At 44.8% G+C, this 25343-nt stretch overlaps 1 protein-coding gene across 1 annotated transcript in view; it reads left to right on the top strand.

Annotated features, from left to right (window-relative positions):
• LOC135516507 (tyrosine-protein kinase Tec-like) overlaps positions 1 to 19916 on the top strand; it is a 55596-nt gene extending 35680 nt beyond the window's left edge. The window contains 9 exon segments of the mRNA XM_064940855.1: positions 1131 to 1205; positions 6109 to 6280; positions 6843 to 6953; positions 7895 to 8000; positions 10034 to 10098; positions 14931 to 14996; positions 15896 to 15963; positions 16048 to 16205; positions 19388 to 19916. Of these exon segments, the coding sequence (XP_064796927.1) occupies positions 1131 to 1205; positions 6109 to 6280; positions 6843 to 6953; positions 7895 to 8000; positions 10034 to 10098; positions 14931 to 14996; positions 15896 to 15963; positions 16048 to 16205; positions 19388 to 19540 (974 nt within the window). The 3' untranslated portion in view covers positions 19541 to 19916.
• The last annotated feature ends 5427 nt before the right edge of the window (positions 19917 to 25343 follow it).

The following is a 25343-nucleotide window of genomic DNA, read 5'->3' as shown; positions in this document are numbered from 1 at the left end:
TAACTATGTGCAAATAGTTAAAGTACAAAAGGGAAAATAAATCAACATAAATATGGGTTGTATTTACAGTGGTGGTTGTTCTTCACTGCAGCAAGGTCAACACCTTTTCTTGTGGCAACATCTTGCTGCTGTGATGGAACACTGTGGGATTTCACCCAGTAGATATGAGAGTTTATCAGAATTGGATTTGTTTTCTAATTCTTTGTGGGTCTGTGTAATCTGAGGGAAATATGTGTATCTCCCTGTCACTCTCCCTCTCTCTGTCACTCTCTCTCTCTCTCTCTCGCTCTCTCTGTCACTCTCCCTCTCTCTGTCACTCTCCCTCTCTCTGTCACTCTCTCTCTCTGTCACTCTCCCTCTCTCTGTCACTCTCTCTCTCTGTCACTCTCTCTCGCTCTCTCTGTCACTCTCTCTCCCTGTCACTCTCTCTCTCTGTCACTCTCCCTCTCTCTGTCACTCTCTCTCTCTCTCTGTCACTCTCCCTCTCTCTGTCACTCTCTCTCTCTCTGTCACTCTCCCTCTCTCTGTCACTCTCTCTCTCTCTCTGTCACACTGTGGAGTTTATCAAAATTGGATTTGTTTTCTAATTCTTTGTGGATCTGTGTAATCTGAGGGAAATATGTCTCTCTAATATGGTCATACATTGGACAGAAGGTTAGGAAGTGCAGCTCAGTTTCCACCTCATTTTGTGGGCAGTGAGCACATAGCCTGTCTTCTCTTCAGAGCCAGGTCTGCCTACGGCGGCCTTTCTCAATAGCAAGACTATGCTCACTGAGTCTGTACATAGTCAAAGCTTTCCTTAAGTTTGGGTCAGTCACAGTGGTCAGGTATTCTGCCACTGTGTACTCTCTGTTTAGGGCCAAATAGCATTCCAGATTGCTCTGTTTTTTTGTTAATTCTTTCCAACGTGTCAAGTAATTATATTTTTGTTTTTTCATGATTTGATTGGGTCTAATTGTGTTGCTATCCTGGGGCTCTGTGGGGTCTGTTTGTGTTTGTGAACAGAGCCCCAGGACCAGCTTGCTAAGGGAACTCTTCTCCAGGTTCATCTCTCTGTAGGTGATGGCTTTGTTATGGAAGGTTTGGGAATTGCTTGTCTCTCACTCTCACTCTCACTCTCTCACTCTCAGGTCTAGTAGCCAGGTTGAGATATCCAGTAGGACAGAAGGATGGATTGGCTCCCTCCACAGCAGGCTTTAGCTATGGTGAGATTCTACTGTGCTCTGCTATATTCTACTCTACTCTAGTACTCTACTCTACTCTAGTACTCCACACTAGTACTATACTCTACACCAGTACTATACTCTACACTAGTTCTCTACACCAGTACTCTACTCGACACCAGTACTCTACTCTACACTAGTACTCTACTCTACACTAGTACTCTACACTAGTACTCTACTTGAGTACTCTACACTAGTACTCTACTCTAGTACTCTACACTAGTACTCTACTCTACACTAGTACTCTACTCTACACCAGTACTCTACTCTACTCTACATTAGTACTCTACTCTACACTAGTACTCTACACCAGTACTCTACACTAGTACTCTACACTAGTACTCTACACTACACTAGTACTCTACACTAGTACTCTACTCTACACCAGTACTCTACTCCACACTAGTTCTCTACACTAGTACTCTACACCAGTACTCTACACTAGTACTCTACACTACACTAGTACTCTACACTAGTACTCTACTCTACACCAGTACTCTACACTAGTACTCTACACTAGTACTCTACACTACACTAGTACTCTACACTAGTACTCTACTCTACACCAGTACTCTACACTAGTACTCTATTCTAGTACTCTACACTACACTAGTACTCTACACTAGTACTCTACACTAGTACTCTACTCTAGTACTCTACACTATACTAGTACTCTACACTAGTACTCTACTCTACACTAGTACTCTACTCTACACCAGTACTCTACACTAGTACTCTATTCTAGTACTCTACACTACACTAGTACTCTACACTAGTACTCTACACTAGTACTCTACACTAGTAATCTACTCCAGTACTCTACTCTACACTAGTACTCTACTCTAGTACTCTTCTCTACACTAGTACTCTACACTAATACTCTACACCAGTACTCTACTCTACACTAGTACTCTACTCTACACCAGTACTCTACACTAGTACTCTACACTAGTACTCTACTCTACACCAGTACTCTACTCTACACTCATACTCTACTCTACACCAGTACTCTACACTAGTACTCTACACCAGTACTCTACACTACACTAGTACTCTACACTAGTACTCTACACTACACTAGTACTCTACACCAGTACTCTACACCAGTACTCTACACCAGTACTCTACTCTACACCAGTACTCTACACCAGTACTCTACTCTACACCAGTACTCTACACCAGTACTCTACTCTACACTAGTACTCTACACTACACTAGTACTCTACACTAGTACTCTACACTACACTAGTACTCTACACCAGTACTCGACACTAGTATTCTACTCTACACAAGTACTCTACACTAGTACTCTACTCTACACTAGTACTCTGCACTAGTACTCTACACTACACTAGTACTCTACACTAGTACTACACTCTACACCAGTACTCTACACAAGTAATCTACTCTACACCAGTACTCTATTCTACACTAATACTCTACTCTACACCAGTACTCTACTCTACACCAGTACTCTATTCTACACTATTACTATACTCTACACCAGTACTCTACTCTACACTAGTACTATACTATACACCAGTACTCTACTCTACACCAGTACTCTACTCTACATCAGTACTCTACTCTAAACCAGTGCTCTACACTAGTACTCTACACCAGTACTCTACACCAGTACTCTACTTTACACCAGTACTCTACTCTACACCAGTACTCTACACTAGTACTCTACACCAGTACTCTACACCAGTACTCTACTTTACACCAGTACTCTACTCTACATCAGTACTCTACTCTACTCTACTCTAGTACTCTACTCTACACTAGTACTCTACTCTACACTAGTACTCTACTCTCGTACTCTACACTAGTACTCTACACTAGTACTCTACACCAGTACTCTACTCTACACTAGTACTCTACTCTACACCAGTACTCTACACTAGTACTCTACACTAGTACTCTACTCTACACCAGTACTCTACTCTACACTCATACTCTACTCTACACCAGTACTCTACACTAGTACTCTACACCAGTACTCTACACTACACTAGTACTCTACACTAGTACTCTACACTACACTAGTACTCTACACCAGTACTCTACACCAGTACTCTACTCTACACCAGTACGCTACACCAGTACTCTACTCTACACCAGTACTCTACACCAGTACTCTACTCTACACTAGTACTCTACTCTACACTAGTACTCTACACTAGTACTCTACACTACACTAGTACTCTACACTAGTACTCTACTCTACACTAGTACTACACTCTACACCAGTAATCTACTCTACACCAGTACTCTATTCTACACTAATACTCTACTCTACACCAGTACTCTACTCTACACCAGTACTCTATTCTACACTATTACTATACTCTACACCAGTACTGTACTCTACACCAGTACTCTACTCTACACTAGTATTATACTATACACCAGTACTCTACTCTACACCAGTACTCTACTCTACATCAGTACTCTACTCTACACCAGTACTCTACACCAGTACTCTACTTTACACCAGTACTCCACTCTACACCAGTACTCTACTCTACATCAGTACTCTACTCTACATCAGTACTCTACTCTACACTAGTACTCTACTCTACACCAGTACTCTACACCAGTACTCTACACTAGTACTCTACTCTACACCAGTACTCTACACCAGTACTCTACTTTACACCAGTACTCTACTCTACACCAGTACTCTACTCTACATCAGTACTCTACTCTACATCAGTACTCTACTCTACACTAGTACTCTACTCTACACCAGTACTCTACACCAGTACTCTACACTAGTACTCTACTCTACACCAGTACTCTACACCAGTACTCTACACCAGTACTCTACTATACACCAGTACTCTACTCTACACCAGTACTCTACTCTACATCAGTACTCTAATCTACACCAGTACTCTACTCTACATCAGTACTCTACTCTACATCAGTACTCTACTCTACACTAGTACTCTACTTTACACCAGTACTCTACTCTACATCAGTACTCTACTCTACACCAGTACTCTACACTAGTACTCTACACTAGTACTCTACTCTACACCAGTACTCTACTCTACACTAGTACTCTACTCTACACCAGTACTCTACACCAGTACTCTACACCAGTACTCTACTCTACACCAGTACTCTACTCTACACTAGTACTCTACTCTACACCAGTACTCTACTCTACATCAGTACTCTACTCTACACCAGTACTCTACACCAATACTCTACACCAGTACTCTACTCTACACCAGTACTCTACTCTACACTAGTACTCTACTCTACACTAGTACTCTACTCTACACCAGTACTCTACACCAGTACTCTACACTAGTACTCTACTCTACACCAGTACTCTACTCTACACTAGTACTCTACTCTACTCTACACTAGTACTCTACTCTACACTAGTACTCTACTCTACATCAGTACTCTACTCTACATCAGTACTCTACTCTACACCAGTACTCTACACCAATACTCTACACTAGTACTCTACTCTACACCAGTACTCTTCTCTACACTAGTACTCTACTCTACACTAGTACTCTACTCTACACCAGTACTCTACACCAGTACTCTACACTAGTACTCTACTCTACACCAGTACTCTACTCTACACTAGTACTCTACTCTACTCTACACTAGTACTCTACTCTACACCAGTACTCTACTCTACATCAGTACTCTACTCTACATCAGTACTCTACTCTACACTAGTACTCTACTTTACACCAGTACTCTACTCTACATCAGTACTCTACTCTACACCAGTACTCTACACTAGTACTCTACACTAGTACTCTACTCTACACCAGTACTCTCCTCTACACTAGTACTCTACTCTACACCAGTACTCTACACCAGTACTCTACACCAGTACTCTACTCTACACCAGTACTCTACTCTACACTAGTACTCTACTCTACACCAGTACTCTACTCTACATCAGTACTCTACTCTACACCAGTACTCTACACCAATACTCTACACCAGTACTCTACTCTACACCAGTACTCTACTCTACACTAGTACTCTACTCTACACTAGTACTCTACTCTACACCAGTACTCTACACCAGTACTCTACACTAGTACTCTACTCTACACCAGTACTCTACTCTACACTAGTACTCTACTCTACACCAGTACTCTACACCAGTACTCTACACTAGTACTCTACTCTACATCAGTACTCTACTCTACACTAGTACTCTACTCTACACTAGTACTCTACTCTACTCTACACTAGTACTCTACTCTACACCAGTACTCTACTCTACATCAGTACTCTACTCTACATCAGTACTCTACTCTACACTAGTACTCTACTTTACACCAGTACTCTACTCTACATCAGTACTCTACTCTACACCAGTACTCTACACTAGTACTCTACACTAGTACTCTACTCTACACCAGTACTCTCCTCTACACTAGTACTCTACTCTACACCAGTACTCTACACCAGTACTCTACACCAGTACTCTACTCTACACCAGTACTCTACTCTACACTAGTACTCTACTCTACACCAGTACTCTACTCTACATCAGTACTCTACTCTACACCAGTACTCTACACCAATACTCTACACCAGTACTCTACTCTACACCAGTACTCTACTCTACACTAGTACTCTACTCTACACTAGTACTCTACTCTACACCAGTACTCTACACCAGTACTCTACACTAGTACTCTACTCTACACCAGTACTCTACTCTACACTAGTACTCTACTCTACACTAGTACTCTACTCTACACTAGTACTCTACACCAGTACTCTACTCTACACCAGTACTCTACTCTACACCAGTACTCTACTTTTCACCAGTACTCTACACCAGTACTCTATTCTACACTAGTACTCTACACAACTCTACTCCATATAGAGAAGTGGGAGATCAACCCTGTTGAGCTGACCTTCATGAAGGAGCTGGGTTGTGGTCAGTTTGGGGTGGTGCGGCTGGGGAAATGGAGAGCTCAACACAAAGTAGCCATCAAGGCTATCAGAGAGGGGGCCATGTACGAAGAAGACTTCCTCGAGGAAGCCAAGGTTATGATGTGAGTACAATACATCCCACACATGACTTCCTAGAGGAAGCCAAGGTTATGATGTGACTTCCTAGAGGAAGCCAAGGTTATGATGTGACTTCCTAGAGGAAGCCAAGGTTATGATGTGACTTCCTAGAGGAAGCCAAGGTTATGATGTGACTTCCTAGAGGAAGCCAAGGTTATGATGTGACTTCCTAGAGGAAGCCAAGGTTATGATGTGACTTCCTAGAGGAAGCCAAGGTTATGATGTGACTTCCTAGAGGAAGCCAAGGTTATGATGTGACTTCCTAGAGGAAGCCAAGGTTATGATGTGACTTCCTAGAGGAAGCCAAGGTTATGATGTGACTTCCTAGAGGAAGCCAAGGTTATGATGTGACTTCCTAGAGGAAGCCTGCACACATCGATAGACGGATTGGATGTACAGATGACCCATAATGTTACCGTGTGTGTGTGTGTGTGTGTGTGTGTGTGTGTGTGTGTGTGTGTGTGTGTGTGTGTGTGTGTGTGTGTGTGTGTGTGTGTGTGTGTGTGTGTGTGTGTGTGTGTGTGTGTGTGTGTGTGTGTGTTGCAGGCGTCTCTCCCATCCTAAACTGGTGCAGCTCTATGGAGTGTGTACCCATCAGAAACCCATCTACATTGTGACTGAGTTCATGGAACTGGGATGTCTGCTCAATCACATCAGGTAAGCCAAGACGTTCATAGGTTTACGTGGCATGAAGCTCACTTCATTTTTCAATGTTTCAGGATATCATCAGAGTATGTTATGTGAGTGGAGCGAGGAGCGGAGCGAGGTAGGGGAGCGAAGAGGGGGAGCGAAGTTTGGGAGCGAGGAGGGGAGCGAGGTTGGGGAGCGAGGAGGGGAGTGAGGAGGGGAGTGAGGAGGGGAGTGAGGAGGGGGAGCGAAGATTGGGAGCGAGGAGGGGAGCGAGGAGCGGAGCGAGGTTGGGGAGCGAGGTTGGGGAGCGAGGTTGGGGAGCGAGGAGGGGAGCGAGGAGCGGAGCGAGGTAGGGGAGCGGAGAGGGGGAGCGAAGTTTGGGAGCGAGGAGGGGAGCGAGGTTGGGGAGCGAGGAGGGGAGTGAGGAGGGGAGTGAGGAGGGGGAGCGAAGTTTGGGAGCGAGGAGGGGAGCGAGGAGCGGAGCGAGGTTGGGGAGCGAGGTTGGGGAGCGAGGTTGGGGAGCGAGGTTGGGGAGCGAGGAGGGGAGCGAGGAGCGGAGCGAGGTAGGGGAGCGAAGAGGGGGAGCGAAGTTTGGGAGCGAGGAGGGGAGCGAGGTTGGGGAGCGAGGTTGGGGAGCGAGGAGGGGAGCGAGGAGGGGAGCGAGGAGGGGAGTGAGGAGGGGAGCGAGGAGGGGAGCGAGGTTGGGGAGCGAGGTTGGGGAGCGAGGATGGGGAACGAGGTTGGGGAGCGAGGTTGGGGAGCCAGGTTGGGGAGCGAGCTTGGGGAGCCAGGAGGGGAGCGAGGTTGGGGAACGAGGTTGGGGAGCGAGGATGGGGAACGAGGTTGGGGAGCGAGGAGGGGAGCGAGGTTGGGGAGCGAGGAAGGGAGCGAGGTTGGGGAGCGAGGAGGCGCTTAACAGCCTCCTTCAGTGCATAAATTCAAATATTTTTGGGGTTAATTTACTTCAGGCAGCGTCGGAACACCTTCAGCCCGGGGTCCTTACTGAGTATCTGTCAGGACGTCTCAGAGGGGATGGAACACCTGGAGGCAAACGGCTTCATTCACAGAGACCTGGTAAGTCTGTCATCCAATAGGCAGTGACCTGGTGAGTCTGTCCGCCAATAAGGAGAGACCTGGAGACCTGGTGTCATGACTCTCCTGTGAGGATCCAAAAGGTAACAGTGGATCTAGCTGTCTCTCTCCCGCAGAGGGGGACAGGGATAGATGTGGGGGTTTTATGACACCTCATGTCAATCGTAAACCATAGGCAGCAGATGATTCCTTTTGGGTGATCGGAATGTCTTTGTGTCTTAGGAAGAGTTTACGGCCCAAAACTACAACATCAAACCACGGACACTGGGACAATATATTTCAACATCAAACCACGGACACTGGGACAATATATTTCAACATCAAACCACGGACACTGGGACAATATATTTCAACATCAAACCTGCGGGACAGGTACAGGATAGCAACAACAACTGCCCGAGTTACACCAGGAACGCACAATCACTCCATCAGTGCTCAGACTGTCCGCAATAGGAGGAGAGAGACCCGGACTGTGGGCTTGTAGGTCTGTTGTCAGCCAGGTCTTCACCAGACATCACCGGCAACAACGTTGCCTATTGGCACAAACCCACCGTCACTGGACCAGACAGGACTGGCAAAAAGTTCTCTTCACTGACGAGTTGCAGTTTTGTCTCACCAGGGGTGATGGTCGGATTCGCATTTATCATAGAAGGAATGAGCGTTACACCAAGGCTTGTATTCTGGAGTGGGATCGATTTGGAGGTGGAGGGTCCGTCATGGTCTGAGGTGATGTGTCACAGCATCATCGGACTGAGCTTGTTGTCATTGCAGGCAATCTCAACGCTGTGCGTTACAGGGAAGACATCCTCCTCCCTCATGTGGTACCCTTCCTGCAGGCTCATCCTGACATGACCCTCCAGCATGACAATGCCACCAGCCATACTGCTCGTTCTGTGCGTGATTTCCTGCAAGACAGGAATGTCAGTGTTCTGCCATGGCCAGCGAAGAGCCCGGATCTCAATCACATTGAGCACGTCAGGGACCTGTTGGATCGGAGGGTGTAGGGCCATTCCCCCCAGAAATTTCCAGGAACTTGCAGGTGCCTTGGTGGAAGAGTGGGATAACATCTCACAGCAAGAACTGGCAAATCTGGTGCCGTCCATGAGGAGGAGATGCACTGCAGTACTTAATGCAGCTGGTGGCAACACCAGATACTGACTGTTACTTTTGATTTTGACCCCCCCTTTGTTCAGGGACACATTATTCAATTTCTGTTAGTCACATGTCTGTGAAACTTGTTCAGTTTATGTCTCAGTTGTTGAATCTTGTTATGTTCATACAAATATTTACACATGTTAAGTTTACTGAAAATAAACGCAGGTGAAAGTGAGAGGACGTTTCGTTTTTTGCTGAGTTTATATATGTACATATTCTTATTCCATCCCTTTAGATTTGTGTGTATTAGCTAGTTGTTGGGGAATTGTTAGATATTACTGCAATATCGGAACTAGAAGCACAAGCATTTCGCTACACTCTCATTAACATCTGCTAACCATGTGTATGTGACCAAAAACATTTGATTTGATTTGAACGACATTCAGAATGAGACTGATATGAATAAATTATTCATTGGTGACTGGTATGACATCTATATATTCTTGAGTTAATTCAGGAGATGGTAACTCATTAAATAAACTTTTCCCGTGGTGCCCCAAATTCCTAATGAGTTAATTGTTACGTGATTAATTTAATCGAGTAATAATTCAACGTAGTAGGTAAGTATTCGATAAATAGCAGTGAGTCATTCAGCCAGTAGGCACATACCTGATTAGAGTAACAGCTAATCACTGTCTCTCTCTCACTCTCTCTCTGTCTCTCTGTCTCTCTGTCTCTCTCTCTCTCTGTCTCTCTCTCTCTCTGTCTCTGTCTCTCTCTGTCTCGGTCTCTCTCTCCTTCTCTCTCTCTCTCTCTGTCTCTGTCTCTGTCTCTGTCTCTCTCTCCTTCTCTCTCTCTCTCTCTCTCTCTCTCTCTCTCTCTCTCTCTCTCTCTCTCTCTCTCTCTCTCTCTCTCTATAGGCAGCGAGGAACTGTCTGGTGAACGATGCTCTGGTGGTGAAGGTGTCAGACTTTGGAATGGCCAGGTACGTAATGGAATAACACACTCAACTCTCAAACCATTTTCTCAATTTCAACTTCAATTTAAGGGGCTTTATTGGCATGGGAAAAAATATGTTTACATTGCCAAAGGAAGTGAAATAAACAATATCAAATTAAATATATAATTTAAAAAAATGAAATGAACAATAAAAAGTCATTTCTAACCCTCAATTCAAATGTCTTTATTGGCATGGTGAAAATATGTATGTATATATATGTATATGTAAATAAAAATAGAGCAGGTATTCCCAAACTGGGGTACACCCGTCGGGGAAACACCAAATAAAAATGTGATTCACATTTAACAAACAAAAAATAAATAAATAATCCTCGCTCCCAAATAAATAATAATAATTAAAAAAAAAAATAAAGTGGTTAAAAAAATCTCAAATCTCAAATTTTCAAACAGTCCATTTATAGTTTTCAACCTGAGTAACCTCGTTTCACTACCAAAAATAAAATGAATCCATCTTGTGTTCAGCAAAATAACAACACAATGTCAAATACAGGAAGCCTGGTCAAATAATGAACATCCAATCACATTAACCGTTACTCACTCACGGGAATTCCACTGACGGAATAGCCAAGCTGGTGGAATAGCTAGTAGCTGCTGCTCATGTTGGTATCTGTACTGACGGCACAGGGAGACGTAGTGGAGGGGTAACACGCCTGCAAGCAGTTGCTCCCGACGCCACCTGGGTCACTGCAGCATCCCCCTAGAGGCTCTTGGGTACACAGTAGCATCCACCGAGAGGCTCTTGGGTACACAGCAGCATCCCCCTAGAGGCTCTTGGGTACACAGCAGCATCCCCCGAGAGGCTCTTGGGTCCACTGCAGCATCCCCCTAGAGGCTCTTGGGTACACAGCAGCATCCACCGAGAGGCTCTTGGGTACACTGCAGCATCCACCGAGAGGCTCTTGGGTACACTGCAGCATCCACCGAGAGGCTCTTGGGTAAACTGCAGCATCCACCGAGAGGCTCTTGGGTAAACTGCAGCATCCACAGAGAGGCTCTTGGGTAAACTGCAGCATCCACCGAGAGGCTCTTGGGTAAACTGCAGCATCCACCGAGAGGCTCTTGGGTACACTGCAGCATCCACAGAGAGGCTCTTGGGTAAACTGCAGCATCCACCGAGAGGCTCTTGGGTACACTGCAGCATCCACCGAGAGGCTCTTGGGTAAACTGCAGCATCCACCGAGAGGCTCTTGGGTACACTGCAGCATCCACCGAGAGGCTCTTGCTGCCAAGGGAATGCCTGACAGCTTGATGATGACGAGTTTCTCACACGACTGGCCTTCTGGGTGATGTTTTTTAGGATTACAGGGACTCTCCGCAACTATATTTAATGTGCGGGACAAAATTGAGGCTATGATTAAGAAGTTGCAGCTCTTCTCTGTTTGCATTAACAAGGACAACACACAGGTCTTTCCATCATTGTATGATTTTTCTGTGTGCAAATGAACTCTGGACAATGTAGGGGCGACAGGTAGCCTTGTGGTTAGAGCAGTGGTTCTTAACCTGGGTTCAATCGAACCCCAGGGGTTCGGTGAGTCAGTCTCAGGTCAAGACACACATCCGACTCATATGATTCATGATGACACGCCCCACTTGGCCATCAGTGGCTGCAGGTGATCACGCTACATCGCTTGGCCTATCTGTGCTGCAGGGAATTTGGTGCGCTCAGTAGTTGACTTGTGACTGTTGTGATGGTACATCTTGTGATTTCTTTCTTAATATTTTAATCCCTTCATACTTACTATGTCAAGCAAAAAAAGAAAGTGGTCAGACGAATATGTACAATATGGATTCACATGTATAACGGAACGTGATGGGAGTCAGCGTCCTAACTGCATGATTTGCAATGCCAAGTTGAGCAATTCTAGTCTAGGACCGGCAAAACTAAGAGAACACTTCCTTAAGCTGCATGGAGATACAACAACACAACGCTCGCTGAATTCAAGGTGAAGAGAGCCAGATTCGATGAAAAGGCTACTCTGCCTGTTCTTGGCTTTGTACCCATCAACAAACCAATCCTCACAGCATCGTACGAAGTTGCTTACCTGATCGCAAAGCAGGGCAAACCACACACCATTGGTGAAACACTCATAAAACCAGCTGTGTTGAAGATGGCGAATATCATGCTGGGAAAAGAGGCTGAAGTTAAGTTATTCCAAATTCCTCTTTCAAACATCAGCGACAGAATAGAGGACATGAGCAAAGACATCTTGGCTCAAGTAGTTGCAGATCTGATTTCAAGCCCGGCAAAATTCATCCTTCAACTCGACGAGACCACAGACGTTTCCAATCTAAGCCAGCTTGCTGTATTCGTGCTCTGTGAAAGACGATGTGATAAAGGAAGATGTTTTATTTTGTAAGCGTCTTACAACAACAACTAAGGCAGCCGATGTGAAGAAACTTGTGGATGACTTCTTCAAAGACAACAATCTTTCGTGGGATATGGTTTCTGCAGTTTGTTCGGACGGAGCTCCAGTCATGCTGGGAAGGAAGTCTGGTTTTGGTGCGCTAGTGAAAGCCGATGCACCACACATCATTGTTACGCATTGTATTCTGCACAGGCATTCGTTGGCAACAAAAACCTTGCCTCCAAAACTGGCAGAAGTATTACAAATTGTAGTGGAACGCGTGAACTATGTGCCAACTAGTGCTCTGAGGCACCGCATCGTCAGTGAGCTGTGTAAAGAAATGGGCTCTGAATTCGAGGTACTTCTGTACCATTCTAACGTTCGGTGGTTATCCCGGGGACAGGTGCTGAATCGTGTTTTTCCCGTGCGTGTGGAATTAGCCCTGTTTTTGCAAGAGCACCAACATTGTCATGCAGATTCCTTCAAAAATTCTGAGTTCATTCTCATTTTAGCGTACATGGCTGATATCTTCGCAGCTCTCAATCATCTCAATCAAAAGATGCTGGGCGGTGGAGTCAACATCATCGAAGCGGAGGAAAACCTGAAGGCTTTTCAAAAAAAGCTACCGTCATGGAAACGACGAACAGAGAACAATAACTTCGCTGCTGGACGACAGATCGATGGCGTATCTGTAATCGGAGACATTTCTGTACCCGAGGAACTGAAGCAAGCAATTGCCACGCACTGTCGTTCTGCCCCTGAACAAGGCATTTAACCCATTGTTCCCCGGTAGGCTGTCAATAAGAAGTTATTCTTAATAAACTGACTTGCGTAGTTAAATAAATGTTAAATAAAAATATGTCAAATGTGAAGCACCTCAGTGAGTTGGCAGGTACTTTCCCAAAACGGATGACACAAACAACTGGATCATCCCATTCATGCCCTGCCTCCAGTCCACTGATATCTGAACAAGAGTCTCATCGAAATTGCAACAAGCGGTTCTGTGAAAATTGAATTTAATCAGAAGCCACTTGACAGATTTCTGGATAGGGCTGCGCTCAGAGTATCCTGCCTTGGCAAATCGCACTGTTAAGACACTGATGCCCTTTGCAACCACATACCTGAGAGAGTGGATTCTCAGCCCTCACTAGCATGAAATAATTAAATCATTTTCCTGTATTTAGTTGAGACTCAAATACAACCCAACATTGCACCTGTGGTGAGTTATTCACAATTTAACAAATACGTTTTTATATGTAAGAGCAAAATTATGATTGATGATGATTTTTAATGATGATTTTCTGGATTTTTTTCCTCATTTTATCTGTCATAGTTGAAGTGTACCTATGATGAAAATTACAGGCCTCTCTCATCTTTTTTAAGTGGGAGAACTTGCACAATTGGTGGCTGACTAAATACTTTTTTGCCCCACTGTACAATGGTGTTTGTTCTTCACTGGTTGCCCTTTTCTCGTGGCAACAGGTCACAAATATTGCTGCTGTGATGTCACACTGTGGAATTTCACCCAGTAGATATGAGAGTTTATCAAAATTGGATTTGTTTTCTAATTCTTTGTGGATCTGTGTAATCTGAGGGAAATGTGTCTCTCTAATATGGTCATACATTTGGCACAACTTGTGTGTGTGTGTGTGTGTGTGTGTGTGTGTGTGTGTGTGTGTGTGTGTGTGTGTGTGTGTGCTCTGTGTATGTGTCTCTGTGTCCTTGTGTGTCTCTCTGTGTGTGTGTGTGTCTCTGTGTGTGTCTGTGTGTGTGTGTGTGTCTCTGTGTGTCTCTGTGTGTGTCTATGTGTGTCTCTGTGTGTGTGTGTGTCTCTGTGTGTCTCTGTGTGTGTCTATGTGTGTCTCTGTGTGTGTCTATGTGTGTGTGTGTCTCTGTGTGTGTCTCTGTGTGTGTCTCTGTGTGTGTCTCTGTGTGTCTGTGTCTGTTTGTGTGTCTCTGTGTGTGTTTGTGTGTCTGTGTGTGTGTGTGTGTGTGTCTCTGTGTGTCTCTGTGTGTCTCTGTGTGTGTCTCTGTGTGTGTCTCTGTGTGTGTCTCTGTGTGTGTCTCTGTGTGTCTGTGTGTGTCTCTGTGTGTGTCTCTGTGTGTGTCTCTGTGTGTGTCTCTGTGTGTCTCTGTGTGTGTCTCTGTGTGTGTCTCTGTGTGTCTGTGTGTGTCTCTGTGTGTGTCTCTGTGTGTCTCTGTGTGTGTGTGTGTGTGTGTCTCTGTGTGTGTCTCTGTGTGTGTGTTAGGTACGTGCTAGATGACCAGTACACTAGTTCATCAGGCTCTAAGTTCCCAGTCAAGTGTGTCTGTCTGTCTACCTGTCTGTCTGCCATAACGTTATTATTGTGTTGTAGATACGTACTAGACAACCAGTACACTAGTTCATCAGGCTCTAAGTTCCCAGTCAAGTGGTCATATGGGTCACTCTCTCCCTCTCTGTGTGTGTTAGGTACGTGCTAGATGACCAATACACTAGTTCATCAGGCTCTAAGTTCCCAGTCAAGTGGTCATATGGGTCACTCTCTCCCTCTCTGTGTGTGTTAGGTATGTACTAGATGACCAGTACACTAGTTCATCAGGCTCTAAGTTCCCAGTCAAGTGGTCATATGGGTCACTCTCTCCCTCTCTGTGTGTGTTAGGTATGTACTAGATGACCAATACACTAGTTCATCAGGCTCTAAGTTCCCAGTCAAGTGGTCATATGGGTCACTCTCTCCCTCTCTCTGTGTGTGTTAGGTACGTGCTAGATGACCAATACACTAGTTCATCAGGCTCTAAGTTCCCAATCAAGTGGTCATATGGGTCACTCTCTCCCTCTCTGTGTGTGTTAGGTATGTACTAGATGACCAGTACACTAGTTCATCAGGCTCTAAGTTCCCAGTCAAGTGGTCATATGGGTCACTCTCTCCCTCTCTGTGTGTGTGTGTGTGTGTGTGTCTCTGTGTGTCTCTGTGTGTGTGTGTGTGTCTCTGTGTGTGTGTTAGGTACGTACTAGACAACCAGTACACTAGTTCATCAGGCTCTAAGTTCCCAGTCAAGTGGTCATATGGGTCACTCTCTCCCTCTCTGTGTGTGTTAGGTATGTACTAGACAACCAGTACACTAGTTCATCAGGCTCTAAGTTCCCAGTCAAGTGGTCATATGGGTCACTCTCTCCCTCTCTGTGTGTGTTAGGTATGTACTAGATGACCAGGACACTAGTTCATCAGGCTCTAAGTTCCCAGTCAAGTGGTCATATGGGTCACTCTCTCCCTCTCTGTGTGTGTTAGGTATGTACTAGATGACCAGGACACTAGTTCATCAGGCTCTAAGTTCCCAGTCAAGTGGTCATATGGGTCACTCTCTCCCTCTCTGTGTGTGTTAGGTATGTACTAGATGACCAATACACTAGTTCATCAGGCTCTAAGTTCCCAGTCAAGTGTGTCCTCCTGAAGTCTTCAACTTCTGCAAGTTCAGCAGCAAGTCTGACGTCTGGTCCTTCGGTAGGTGGTCGCTGTGTGTGTATATTGATGAAGGCTTATGTGTGTATATTGATACGTGTGTGTGTGTGTGTGTGTGTTTGTCAGGTGTGTTGATGTGGGAGGTGTTTACAGAGGGGAAGATGCCGTTTGAACACAACCCTAACCACGAGGTAGTGATGAGAGTGTCACAAGGACACCGTCTCTACAGACCCAGGATGGCCACGCCCAGCATCTATGACATCATGCAGCTCTGCTGGCACGAGGTACATCGTACACTTCCTGCTTCCTGCTTCCTGTGTTTGCGACTGTTTGAGGTAGAAGGTAGATGACACTAACCACAGGTCTAGGATCAGGGCTACTCCAACTCATAACCTGAACCATTAGAGGGAAATATCAGAATTCAAAACAATTCAATTTCATTCAAGGGGCTTTAATGGAATGGGAAACAGTTTTTGGAAACATGTTTAAAAAAATATTGTTATGTAGAAATAGGATATTATTAGGCATAGGTCTAGAGTCCTATGGGAGACAGTCCGGTTCGTTTGATGACAGCGTAGGCTCATCTTCCAACAGTTTCATTAGTTTTAACATCTATTGACGGTTGATTGGACAGTTGATCAGTGGGGTAAAACGTCCGTCTCTCAAAGTTGTTATTGCCTCTGCACCATTTACATTGGCAAAGCAAGTGAAGTAGATAATATACAAAAGTGAAATAAACAATAAAAAATGAACAGTAAACATTACACTCACAGAAGTTCCAAAGTAATAAAGACATTTCTGCTCTGTTTTTTTGTTAATTCTTTCCAATGTGTCAAGTAATTATCTTTTTGTTTTCTCATGATTTGATTGGGTCTAATTGTGTTGCTGTCCTGGGGCTCTGTGGGGAGTGTTTGTGTTTGTGAACAGAGCCGCAGGACCAGCTTGCTTAGGGGACTCTTCTCCAGGTTCATCTCTCTGTAGGTGATGGCTTTGTTATGGAAGGTTTGGGAATCGCTTCCTTTTAGGTGGTTGTAGAATTTAACGCCTCTTTTGTGGATTTTGATAATTAGTGGGTATCGGCCTAATTCTGCTCTGCATTATTTGATGTTTTACGTTGTTCACAGAGGATATTTTTGTAGAATTCTGCATGTAGTCTCAATTTGGTGGTGGTCCCATTTTGTGAATTCTTGTTTGGTGGGCGGAACTCAGATCTCCCAACCATAAAGGGCAATGGGTTCTATAACTTCTTAGGGCTGAGATCCCGCTAACGGGATCAATATGACAACAGCCAGTGAAAGTGCAGGGCTCCAAATTCAAAACAGAAATCCCATAATTAAAATTCCTCAAACATAGAAGTATTTCACACCATTTTAAAGAATCACTTCTTGTTAATCCCACCACAGTGTCCGGTTTTACGGCGAAAGCAACACAAACGATTATGTTAGGTCAGAGCCAAGTCACAGAAAAACAGCCATTTTTCCAGCCAAAGAGAGGAGTCACAAAAATCATAAATAGAGAGAGAATTAATCACTAACCTTTGATGATCTTCATCAGATGGCACTCATAGGACTTCATGTTACACAATACTTGTATGTTTTGTTCGATAAAGTTAATATTTATATCAAAAAATATCAGTATACATTGACGCGTTATGTTCAGTAGTTCCAAAAACATCCGGTGATTTTGCAGAGAGCCACGTCAATTTACAGAAAGTCTCATAATAAATGTTGATGAAAATGCAAGTGTTATACATGGCACTTTAGATACACTTCTCCTTAATGCAACCGCTGTGTCAGATTTCAAAAAGGCTTTACGGAAAAAGCAAACCATGCAATAATCTGAGTACGGCGCTCAGAGAACCAAACAAGCCAAACAGATATGCGCCATATTGTGCAGTCAACAGAAGTCAGAAATAACATTATACATATTCACTTACCTTTGATGATCTTCATCAGAATGCACTCCCAGGAATCGCAGTTCCACAATAAATGTTTGTTTTGTTCGATAATGTCCATCATTTATGTCCAAATAGCTACTTTTGTTAGCGTGTTTTGTTAACAAATCCAAACTCACGAAGCTCGTTCACTAGGAGCAGACGAAATGTCAAAAAGTTCCGTTACAGTCCGTAGAAACATGTCAAACGATGTATAGAATCAATCTTTAGGATGTTTTTAAAATAAATCTTCAATAATGTTCCAACTGGAGAATTCCTTTGTCTGTAGAAAAGCAATGGAACGCGAGCTAACTCTCTCATGACCGCGCGTCACGAGCCCGTGGCACTCTGCAAGACCACTGACTCAAAGAGCCCTTATGAGTCCCTCCTTTTGAGTAGAATCCTCAAACAAGTTTCTAAAGACTGACATCTAGTGGAAGCCTTAGGAAGTGCAACATGACCAATATCCCACTGTATCTTCAATAGGGAATGAGTTGAAAAACGACCAACCTCAGATTTCCCACTTCCTGGTTGGATTCTTTCTCAGGTTTTTGCCTGTCATATGAGTTCTGTTATACTCACAGACATCATTCAAACAGTTTTAGAAACTTCAGAGTGTAATATGCATATATTAGCAACTGGGACTGAGTAGCAGGCAGTTTACTCTGGGCACCTTATTCATCCAAGCTACTCAATGCTGCCCATGCAGCCATAAGAAGATGACTGTTTCAAGTATTTTTTGCCAGATACTAACTAGTATGTCAAATGTTATGTTCCTTTTGATGGCATAGAAGGCCATTCTTGCCTTGTCTCTCAGATTGTTCACAGTTTTGTGTAAGTTACCTGTGGTGCTGATGTTTAGGCCGAGGTATGTATAGTTTTTTGTGTGCTCTAGGGCAACGGTGTCTAGATGGAATTTGTATTTGTGGTCCTGGCGACTGGACCTTTTTTGGAACACAGATTTACTGTCAGTGCCCAGGTCTGACAGAATCTGTGCAGAAAATCTAGGTGCTGCTGTAGACCCTCCTATGTTGGTGACAGAAGCACCAGATCATCAGCAAACAGTAGACATTTGATTTCAGATTCTAGTAGGGTGAGGCCGGGTGCTGCAGACTGTTCTAGTGCCCACGCCAATTTGTTGATATATATGTTGAAGAGGGTGGGGCTTAAGCTGCATCCCTATCTCACCCCCCTGTGGATAGATTTTTTGTTTTTTGTCCATTTTTAACCACACACTTGTTGTTTGTGTACATGGATTTTATAATGTCGTATGTTTTACCCCCAACACCACTTTCCATCAGTTTGTATAGCAGACCCTCACGCCAAATTGAGTCAAAAGCTTTTTTGAAATCAACAAGTCATGAGAAGACTTTGCCTTTGTTTTGGTTTGTTTGTTAGTCAATTAGGGTGTGCAGGGTGAATACGTGGTCTGTCGTATGGTAATATTTGACATTTGCTCAGTACATTGATTTCACTGAGGACATGTACTCAAAATCTCTCTCTCTCTCTTTGCTTCCCTCCCTCCCTCTTTAGAGAGCGGAGGAAAGGCCATCGTTCTCTCAGATATCCATCTTGATCTCTGACGCTCTGGAAGAGGACGGCTCTCCTCAGCCTGAACCGGCCAATCAGATCGCAACCACCAATCGAATCTCCTCAGATCTACTCGATGGAGGACTGCTTCAATAAGGATCCAAACATTTCATACCACTCTGTCGTGATGGATCTCTCAAGATGGTTGATCACAATGGATTTTGTTAGACAGAAAGCTTACGTCCAGATACCATATACTCTTTTACCTCTTCTATCCTGTCTGACATGCTCACGTCCAGATACCATATACTGTTTTACCTCTTCTATCCCATCTGACATGCTCACGTCCAGATACCATATACTGTTTTACCTCTTCTATCCCGTCTGACATGCTCACGTCCAGATACCATATACTGTTTTACCTCTTCTATCCCGTCTGACATGCTCACGTCCAGATACCATATACTGTTTTGCCTCTTCTATCCTGTCTGACATGCTCACGTCCAGATACCATATACAGTTTTACCTCTTCTATTCTGGACTGTCTTCATTCTCTCCAGTCATTTTGTAATTTAACTGAACAAACTCAAGCCCTTTGCATGTCCTAACACAGCTAGTCCTGTTAGTTTATATAGTTCAGTAGGTCCATTCATACATCGTGTCCTGTTTCAATACTCAAACGCATGTCCTCAATCCAGCTGTATATTAATAAGGTAAATGTATGTTTTTAATACTACTGCAGCAGATTCAATGTAATTACGATAACACGAGTGACGATACCATTCTCTTATGTGATTGTATTCTCTTACATCAAAGTCAAACACTCTGAGAACAGCTGTTCCCGACTCCAGATGGATTTAAAAACAACAAAACTACATTTTCCGTGAGAAGTAGGCATTAGTCTGAAAATGAAAAATAAAGGAAATTCACATGAGCACCACAATGCCTACTCCACACCCATGACGTACCAAGGGTTTTTTCCCAGCACACAGCTCTGACCTACTACAGTAGCTATGTTGGTCTGCTGTACTTCAATGTAAAGGTTGGTTGCTTAGGATTCAAACCTTCTCAAATATTCGTATAATTAGTAGTATTACTATATTGCAGGATTTTTATACAAAGGCTAGTGCCTACCCTACCTAATGTTATGTATTCAACAACAGACCAACCTACAACCCGTCTTAAACTAAAAATGGAGCACACTATTAAAAAGACAGATCAGAATTAATTTTGCCCATGAAAATGTCTTAAAAACCATTAAGCGAAACAGGTTTTTGCAAATTTAAAGAACTGCTTTTGATTAATAAATATTATTTGGGGGTACTGGGGGTGTAGACTATGATAGACAGCCTCTCCCTGGGGGTGTAGACTATGACAGACAGCCTCTCCCTGGGGGTGTAGACTATGACAGACAGCCTCTCCCTGGGGGTGTAGACTATGACAGACAGCCTCTCCCTGGGGGTGTAGACTATGATAGACAGCCTCTCCCTGGGGGTGTAGACTATGACAGACAGCCTCTCCCTGGGGGTGTAGACTATGACAGACAGCCTCTCCCTGGGGGTGTAGACTATGACAGACAGCCTCTCCCTGGGGGTGTAGACTATGACAGACAGCCTCTCCCTGGGGGTGTAGACTATGACAGACAGCCTCTACTGGGGGTGTAGACTATGACAGACAGCCTCTCCCTGGGGGTGTAGACTATGACAGACAGCATCTCCCTGGGGGTGTAGACTATGACAGACAGCCTCTACTGGGGGTGTAGACTATGATAGACAGCCTCTCCCTGGGGGTGTAGACTATGACAGACAGCCTCTACTGGGGGTGTAGACTATGACAGACAGCCTCTCCCTGGGGGTGTAGACTATAATAGACAGCCTCTCCCTGGGGGTGTAGACTATGATAGACAGCCTCTCCCTGGGGGTGTAGACTATGACAGACAGCCTCTACTGGGGGTGTAGACTATAATAGACACCCTCTCCTGGGGGTGTAGACTATGACAGACAGCCTCTCCTGGGGGTGTAGACTATGACAGACAGCCTCTCCTGGGGGTGTAGACTATGATAGACAGCCTCTCCCTGGGGGTGTAGACTATGACAGACAGCCTCCCCCTGGGGGTGTAGACTATGACAGACAGCCTCTCCCTGGGGGTGTAGACTATGACAGACAGCCTCTACCCGGGGGAGTAGACTATGACAGACAGCCTCCCCCTGGGGGTGTAGACTATGACAGACAGCCTCTCCTGGGGGTGTAGACTATGACAGACAGCCTCTCCTGGGGGTGTAGACTATGACAGACAGCCTCCCCCTGGGGGTGTAGACTATGACAGACAGCCTCTCCCTGGGGGTGTAGACTATGACAGACAGCCTCTCCTGGGGGTGTAGACTATGACAGACAGCCTCTCCTGGGGGTGTAGACTATAATAGACAGCCTCTACTGGGGGTGTAGACTATGACAGACAGCCTCTACTGGGGGTGTAGACTATGACAGACAGCCTCTCCTGAACAATTTCATCTATTTAAAAAAAAATGAAATGAAAATAAATAAATGTTGTTTCCATCAAATTGACTCGTAGCAGATAAAAGTCTGTGAGTAAATATGTAGTGCTCATAACCGTTGGAGGTTAAATCCCCATGTAACGAATACAAAAAGGACAAGTTCAATGTGTTTCCACGGCATTTTCAACTCTTTCTGATAGTTCTGTCGCAACGTTACGTAGGTATAGCGAATGTCCCCACTCTGGTATTGTCACGTGCACTCTAGCCAACAGCTGACAGATACAGCTCTGGTATTGTCACGTGCACTCTAGCCAACAGCTGACAGATACAGCTCTGGTATTGTCACGTGCACTCTAGCCAACAGCTGACAGATACAGCTCTGGTATTGTCACGTGCACTCTAGCCAACAGCTGACAGATACAGCTCTGGTATTGTCACGTGCACTCTAGCCAACAGCTGACAGATACAGGTCTGGTATTGTCACGTGCACTCTAGCCAACAGCTGACAGATACAGCTCTGGTATTGTCACGTGCACTCTAGCCAACAGCTGACAGATACAGGTCTGGTATTGTCACGTGCACTCTAGCCAACAGCTGACAGATACAGCTCTGGTATTGTCACGTGCACTCTAGTCAACAGCTGACAGATACAGCTCTGGTATTGTCACGTGCACTCTAGCCAACAGCTGACAATACAGGTCTGGTATTGTCACGTGCACTCTAGCCAACAGCTGACAGATACAGGTCTGGTATTGTCACGTGCACTCTAGCCAACAGCTGACAGATACAGCTCTGGTATTGTCACGTGCACTCTAGCCAACAGCTGACAGATACAGCTCTGGTATTGTCACGTGCACTCTAGCCAACAGCTGACAGATACAGCTCTGGTATTGTCACGTGCACTCTAGCCAACAGCTGACAGATACAGCTCTGGTATTGTCACGTGCACTCTAGCCAACAGCTGACAGATACAGGTCTGGTATTGTCACGTGCACTCTAGCCAACAGCTGACAGATACAGCTCTGGTATTGTCACGTGCACTCTAGCCAACAGCTGACAGATACAGCTCTGGTATTGTCACGTGCACTCTAGCCAACAGCTGACAGATACAGCTCTGGTATTGTCACGTGCACTCTAGCCAACAGCTGACAGATACAGCTCTGGTATTGTCACGTGCACTCTAGCCAACAGCTGACAGATACAGGTCTGGTATTGTCACGTGCACTCTAGCCAACAGCTGACAGATACAGCTCTGGTATTGTCACGTGCACTCTAGCCAACAGCTGACAGATACAGCTCTGGTATTGTCACGTGCACTCTAGCCAACAGCTGACAGATACAGGTCTGGTATTGTCACGTGCACTCTAGCCAACAGCTGACAGATACAGCTCTGGTATTGTCACGTGCACTCTAGCCAACAGCTGACAGATACAGCTCTGGTATTGTCACGTGCACTCTAGCCAACAGCTGACAGATACAGCTCTGGTATTGTCACGTGCACTCTAGCCAACAGCTGACAGATACAGGTCTGGTATTGTCACGTGCACTCTAGCCAACAGCTGACAGATACAGCTCTGGTATTGTCACGTGCACTCTAGCCAACAGCTGACAGATACAGCTCTGGTATTGTCACGTGCACTCTAGCCAACAGCTGACAGATACAGCTCTGGTATTGTCACGTGCACTCTAGCCAACAGCTGACAGATACAGGTCTGGTATTGTCACGTGCACTCTAGCCAACAGCTGACAGATACAGCTCTGGTATTGTCACGTGCACTCTAGCCAACAGCTGACAAATACAGCTCTGGTATTGTCACGTGCACTCTAGCCAACAGCTGACAGATACAGCTCTGGTATTGTCACGTGCACTCTAGCCAACAGCTGACAGATACAGCTCTGGTATTGTCACGTGCACTCGAGCCAACTACACGAACAAGAACAATATGGACAAAAGTGCGAGATGATAATTTTTATTTGTCAAAGGGCAGCCAAGTATCGATCATCATCTCACCCGAATAAGAGCCTCTATACTTACTAGATCTTCTAAACTGTCCTGAGTCGACCCACAACGGATCCAAATTAAACATTCAATTCACTGTCCTGAGTCGACCCACAACGGATCCAAATTAAACATTCAATTCACTGTCCTGAGTCGACCCACAACGGATCCAAATTAAACATTCAATTCACTGTCCTGAGTCGACCCACAACGGATCCAAATTAAACATTCAATTCACTGTCCTGAGTCGACCCACGAGGGATCCAAATTAAACATTCAATTCACTGTCCTGAGTCGACCCACAACGGATCCAAATTAAACATTCAATTCACTGTCCTGAGTCGACCCACGAGGGATCCAAATTAAACATTCAATTCACTGTCCTGAGTCGACCCACGACGGATCCAAATTAAACATTCAATTCACTGTCCTGAGTCGACCCACGACGGATCCAAATTAAACATTCAATTCACTGTCCTGAGTCGACCCACGACGGATCCAAATTAAACATTCAATTCACTGTCCTGAGTCGACCCACGACGGATCCAAATTAAACATTCAATTCACTGTCCTGAGTCGACCCACGACGGATCCAAATTAAACATTCAATTCACTGTCCTGAGTCGACCCACGACGGATCCAAATTAAACATTCAATTCACTGTCCTGAGTCGACCCACGACGGATCCAAATTAAACATTCAATTCACTGTCCTGAGTCGACCCACGACGGATCCAAATTAAACATTCAATTCACTGTCCTGAGTCGACCCACGACGGATCCAAATTAAACATTCAATTCACTGTCCTGAGTCGACCCACGACGGATCCAAATTAAACATTCACATCACAGGACTTTTGTGCCGTTATTCAATTATTGTCATTTTTAAAATGTTAAACTCAGTTGAAAACAATAATCTAGGGAGGATCATAGAGTTGTTGTAGGCTAGTCTAGGGAGGATCATAGTGTTGTTGTAGGCTAGTCTAGGGAGGATCATAGTGTTGTTGTAGGCTAGTCTAGGGAGGATCATAGAGTTGTAGGCTAGTCTAGGGAGGATCATAGAGTTGTAGGCTAGTCTAGGTAGGATCATAGTGGTTGTAGGCTAGTCTAGGGAGGATCATAGAGTTGTAGGCTAGTCTAGGGAGGATCATAGTGGTTGTAGGCTAGTCTAGGTAGGATCATAGTGGTTGTAGGCTAGTCTAGGGAGGATCATAGTGGTTGTAGGCTAGTCTAGGGAGGATCATAGTGTTGTAGGCTAGTCTAGGGAGGATCATAGTGGTTGTAGGCTAGTCTAGGTAGGATCATAGTGGTTGTAGGCTAGTCTAGGGAGGATCATAGTGGTTGTAGGCTAGTCTAGGGAGGATCATAGAGTTGTAGGCTAGTCTAGGGAGGATCATAGAGTTGTAGGCTAGTCTAGGTAGGATCATAGTGGTTGTAGGCTAGTCTAGGGAGGATCATAGTGGTTG

This window comes from Oncorhynchus masou, chromosome 27 (genome assembly GCF_036934945.1).
Source record: "Oncorhynchus masou masou isolate Uvic2021 chromosome 27, UVic_Omas_1.1, whole genome shotgun sequence".
In the NCBI taxonomy this organism is placed as follows: Eukaryota; Metazoa; Chordata; class Actinopteri; order Salmoniformes; family Salmonidae; genus Oncorhynchus; species Oncorhynchus masou.
This window is presented reverse-complemented; position numbering and strand designations above follow the sequence as displayed.